Source organism: Papaver somniferum, chromosome 3, assembly GCF_003573695.1.
Source record: "Papaver somniferum cultivar HN1 chromosome 3, ASM357369v1, whole genome shotgun sequence".
NCBI classification, from domain to species: Eukaryota; Viridiplantae; Streptophyta; class Magnoliopsida; order Ranunculales; family Papaveraceae; genus Papaver; species Papaver somniferum.
Window position 1 is genome coordinate 186018659 of NC_039360.1, and position 5678 is coordinate 186024336.

At 41.5% G+C, this 5678-nt stretch overlaps 1 protein-coding gene across 1 annotated transcript; it reads right to left on the minus strand.

Moving 5' to 3' along the window:
* Window positions 1-3647: 3647 nt before the first annotated feature.
* LOC113360428 (transcription initiation factor TFIID subunit 11-like) lies at window positions 3648-4175 on the minus strand. Its single transcript, XM_026603936.1, has 2 exons — window positions 3869-4175; window positions 3648-3817 (listed from the first exon to the last, which is right to left on the minus strand). The coding sequence occupies exons 1-2, from the start codon at window positions 4173-4175 to the stop codon at window positions 3648-3650; spliced, it is 477 nt and encodes a 158-aa protein (XP_026459721.1).
* Between the last annotated feature and the right edge of the window lie 1503 nt (window positions 4176-5678).

Consider the following 5678-nt stretch of genomic DNA (forward strand, 5'->3'; position numbering starts at 1 on the left):
GAGGTATTCTCACACTCATTCAAGCTGGATTTCCACTGTACAAATAATTCAGCAGAGTATGAGGCCTTCTTGCTAGGATTATCCTTAGCTAAACAAGCAGGAGCAATGCATCTGGAGATCAGAGGAGATTCAAAACTACTAGTCAATCAAATGAATGGGGTGTACTCTCTCAAAGAGATAACACTTGCTCCATTCAGGGCTGAAGCACACGACTCCTGACTCATTTCGCCGACGCGACCATCACCCATACTGGCCGAACCAACAATAGGCATGCTGATTGCTTAGCAACTCTTGCCTCCAAGTTGCAATTCGAAGGATCAGAGAAATCCATCATAGTGCAAAGACGAGTTGTGTCATCCACGTGGCTTAATCAAACTGAAGAAGCTCAAGCAAATGACTGGAGAGCACCTATCATTCATGAACTGAGCAGCTCCATTACAGAAGGGACGATCAGCCTTAAAGAACTGAAGAACTTCTTCTTGCTTCATGGAGCCTTATACCATCGTAACCCGGATGCCTCTCTATCACGATGCCTGGGTGATGAAGAAGCGAAAGAAAAACTCGAAAGTGTGCATCAAGAAGTGTGCGGACAGACGCTGGTGATAACACTTTATAGAAGACTCCAGAGACTCGGGTACTATTGGCCTTCCATGGAAGCACAGTCGAGGACTTTGCAGGGAGCTTGTCCTAATTGTCAGACACCTCCTCATCATTTGGAGGTGCTAACACTCCTTCACACCGCGGACTGGAGGCAGCCTTACATCGAATATCTTCGAGACAACAAATCGCCACCAGAAAAGAAAGATGCAATCAAACTCATACAGAGAGCTAAGAGATTTGTTTTTCTTGACGGAATCTTATACCGCAAAAGCTTTGGAGGAGACTTGTTGAGATGCCTAGCCGAAGAGATGAAATCCTGACAGTCCTGAAAGAAACTCATGAAGGAGAACATCAGGGGAAAAAGAAAGTTGTTTCTCCAAATCCACGAGAAATACTACTGGCCGACTATGGAAGATGATGCAGCCGCATACGTTCAGAAGTGCCATAAATGCCAGATTCACGGTAATCTCATTCATACCCCTTGTCTTCCATTACACTCTGTGAATAGTCCATGGCCTTTCTATAGCTGGGGACTTGATATCATCGGGAAGATCAATCCAGCATCCTCAAAGCAGCATGAATACATCATCACAGCTACTGAGTATTTCACTAAGTGGGTCGAAGCAATCCCGCTCAGAGGTACCACAGGGGTAACTATTGCAGCCTTCATCAAGGAGCATATTATATGTAGATTCGGCGTCCCTAAACATATCATCACAGATAATGGGACTCCTTTCGCCAATCAAGATGTCGAGAAATTACTCAAGGAGTACGGGATTAAACAGATCTTCTCCACACCATACTACCCCCAAGGAAACGGCCAAGCGGAGAGTACCAACAAAACTTTGATCCGGATTATCAGTCGAACAATTCATGACAATCCACGATCGTGGCATGAGCAACTTCCCATGGCTTTGTGGGCTTACAGAACTGCACCAAGGAGCTCAATTGGGACGTCACCGTATTCGCTCGTCTATGGGGCTGATGCTATACTCCCAGCCGAGATAAAAATTCCTTCAGCAAGGATTGCAGCGGCTAGCGGAATACAATGGGATGAAGCTGAAGTGTCCAAGTCAAGAGTTGCTGAACTAGACATGCTTGAATCAAGGAGAGCTAAAGTAGAAAAGTACGTGGAGGCTTATAAACAGAGGGTATCCAGGGCTTACAACAAAATGGTAAAACCCCGAACTTTTCAAGTAGGAGATTTGGTATTAAAGACAGCAAAGCACATTCAACAAGACATGTCTGCTCCCAAATTCTCTCCGAAATGGGAAGGGCCGTATGTTATCATCAAAGCGGTGTCTAGTGGATACTAAAAATTTTAGCACTCAGTGGAGGAAAGGAAGGAAATATTATCAACGCAAATGGCTCAAAGCCTATTACGCTTGATCAACACAAGATAATTAACCTTTATTTCAAATACATCTCAAATGTAATTTATTTCCTTCAAAGAGCATGCAAGATGCTCATTCGTTCATCAAATATTCATCAATTGAACAAAAACTCCTCATGCTATCAGATTATTCTACCTTGTCAGAAACCTACATTACAACTCTCCTGAATATTCACTCAGAGCAAACCATCCAGCAATGGATAATCCCTATAGGAAACCCTGTCGAGTTTCTTCTGGAAGATCCTAGTCTTTGCCTTCAAATCCTCAACCGCCTTCTCAACCCTCGCTGACTCCAAAGCCAGTATCTTTTCCTCCTCCAGTAAAGCAGTGGTCATGGAAATCGCATCAGCAGCCTCCGCCGCCTTATGGATCTTAATTATCTCAAGACGACGGCGAAGCCAGCTCACATTGAATCGCAATATCTCACAATTGGAAATCATCTCATCCCACTTGTGCAGTTCCTGATTCTTGACGTCTCGCAGGTGCATTTGGTTCATTTCTTCAATGATCGGTAGCACCCTGCAACTGTAGTCAAGAGAGTGGGTAGAAAACCTTTCCACACTTCCGTAGTAGCAATATGCCCATACTTTTTCCAGATCTTGGTATACAGAGGTGCATGGCACTTGGGAATGACAAATCCACCAACCATCTCATTGTCTGGGAAAGTGTTAACCAATGGAGCTTCAAACGAGAGTCCAGCTGTCGGGTATTCACAGGCGTGAACACTGTCTTCTGTCTCCACGGATTCTGCAGAATCTTCACATGCTCGATTGCCACTGTCTTCAACCTCGACCACAGTCACGGACTTTCCACTCCTTCTCCTTCTAGCATCAACAACGACACGAACATCCGCCTGTGATGAACGGGAAGTGTTTAATTTCGCCTGAATTAGACATGGTAAAATTTCAAGGATTATAAGATTGCTTACAGATGATCCAGTCTCAGCAGGAGCCGACCTATACCGGGCAGGAGTTCTAGCAGTCCGCTTGGCCTTGAATTGTGAGAAGAAAGATTCTTCTGGTTATCCTGCAACAAATCATCTTCTACGATCAGTAACCTCAACTGAACGAGATGGAAAAGATGTGCAACTTACCAAGATGGGCGCTTCTACTCCATGTTTCGACTGAAGACCGTTTTGAGAAGAAGTATTATCAGCAGACATGATATGAGAGGTATGATGATCGAAATTTCTTCTGTGATGAAACTAACTTAGGAATGGAGGAAATATTGGCGCAAGTGATAAAACCTAAATCTACAAAGATATATACAAGATACGGCAGGCACTTATCTCCGATTCAGTTACGAGTTTTACTGAAACCCTAGTCTTGAACAAGGTCAAACTGGAGATGCGGAAGTAAAATAGTGCACAGGGGACTGACCAAGGTTAATTGTGATCGGCAAGTCACACGGCCCCATGTACTATACAGCTTATGTTTGGATATTTTCATAAGATGAAGAACCACAAGGGTTAAGGGAGATTACAATGAGTTCGGCATGAAGAGTGGCTCGGTTTGCTTAATTCAATCAAGAAGAACTTGCATTAATAAAATCTCTCGTTCAAAAGGAAGACCTAAAGTTGTTCGAATGAAAACATCTACTACGAAGATTGAGAGTATTCAAATACTAAAAAAGAAAAATGAGATCGAAAGTAAAGCTACTTGTCAGATCCATATGAGTTGTCAGATTCGTCATCACTGTCTTTCTCAGAGTTTTCATCACTATCCTTCTCGGAATCCTTTTCTTCGGAATCACTGTCATGATTATTGGTGATGTCTGGATGAACATAAAAATCATCATCTGAATCTGAATCTTCTTCCGCTTCAGCTGCAATTTTCATGGGACTTTAGAATTCTCTGGCACACTAATCAGGCAAACCCGAGGTGGTTTCTTCTTCGGAAGCATCAGCATCAGAATCAGAGGGTACCCCGTCCAAGAATTGGCGTTTTTCCTCGGCTCTCTGTATTTTGCGTCGGATTCGATCCTTTGTGCGCTGACGAGTATCTTTATCATCGTCTTCGGCTTTTCTTTTCATGAGTTCGGCGAAAGTAACTCTCCGCTCATTCGAGGGTACGCTGGGCTTTGCTCCCTCATCGCGAATTACCTTGGCTCTCGACTTAGCTATGGGAGCTTTGGGATCTTCGTCAGAACCGGAGGAATAACTACGACTGCTGGAAGCCGGCATTTTCTGAAACCAGGAGCATGGAGTTATCGACATGCAGATAAATTCATCCACAAAATGGTAATTCTTGAATCTTACCTCTTTCAATTTCACTAACAATAGTGGTTGCAATACAAGAGTTAACACACGAAATCAATTCGTTCCTTGAAATCTGCAATAACGAACAACGCTTCATTAGTGCATAAAAATGATTTTCTCATAAAATCATATACATAATTTTCATAATGTGAACATTCACACAACTGAACTATGATATTTACAATAAGACATGACTTCATCACAAATAAGTTGTATAGTTTGAAGGTTACTCAAAACCCATGTCTTGATTTTACAAAACAATAATTAATGCAATTTGTTCATATAAATTTTCAGAATTTATCTAATAAGAACAAATCCATGTGAATAAAATATGTCATCATGTTTCACATAAAATATGTCACGGCTACATTAAAAAAAATCTATTTTCCTTCGTATTAGTGTTTTATTAAAAACGAAGGTTTATGCTAGTTTTGTGAAAGCTCACACTATTGTGAAAGCTCATAAATAAAGTTTTATCACTGGACATAAGTTTACATACATAAAATAATATGTATTTTCCTCGAATAAACATTATCCTTTAAAACGGAGTTTATTTCGGTTTTGTGAAAGCTCACATCTATTAAGGTAAAATCTTGGTTCACATGAAAGCTCATACACTAAGTTTTATCACTGGACCTAAGTCCACATATAAAAAAAATCTCTCATAAATCAGGGATTTTATTAGTTTTCAAAACTAACGATCGAACGAACATACGTTTGATAAAACAAGGGTTTTCTACAAAACCCACATCAACATATACACATGTATAGGATTTTGATATGGTGAAAGCATGAAACACTCATGGAATCATCAAACATCTAAAAAAAAAAATTGGACGCACCTGGTCGGCGCCGGCCGGAAGTTGGACGGACGGTGACGCTCCGGGGGGGAAATCCTTCCTGCTCCTGTCAAGCTCGGACGTGGGTGATGAAGAGGATGGTGGTCGTGGAAGGAGAATAAAAAAAAAAGAGAATTAATCCCTTTTATACCTAATTTTATTTCCAAAACCTAATTCCATAAGGATTTCCCTTTTGGGCCCGACCCGTGAATCCTAAACCAACCAAGGTTCCACCATCGAACCAGCGGTTCTACACGGTTTTATGTTCACTGGATGCGCTCTATTATGCCACAGAGGTTTCCGCTCAAACCATGGTTTGCTCATTCAGTCGAAATCCGGTAATATCTTATCTTATGACTAAGTTCAATTACTTATTTTTATTTATACCTGGAAAATCACCATTAAATGCTGACTGAGGAACATGACTGTTCCTCACTAAGCAGGGGACTTAATGTAGATGGTGGATTTTCGACAAAGGGTAGAATTGTAAAACTATACTCCAGATTCGGCAACCGGATGAGTATTGAGACTCATGTCTCTCATTAAAGCATGAAAGCTCATGTCATAAATCTCTGACTGAGAAGGCTGT

Coding starts and splice junctions, on each gene's coding strand:
- LOC113360428 (XM_026603936.1), bottom strand. CDS start 4,175: ATGCCGGCTTCCAGCAGTCGTAGTTATTCCTCCGGTTCTGACGAAGAT. Junction 3,818..3,868: donor CGAAGAAGAAACCACCTCGG/GTTTGCCTGATT, acceptor TGAAAATTGCAG/CTGAAGCGGAAGAAGATTCA.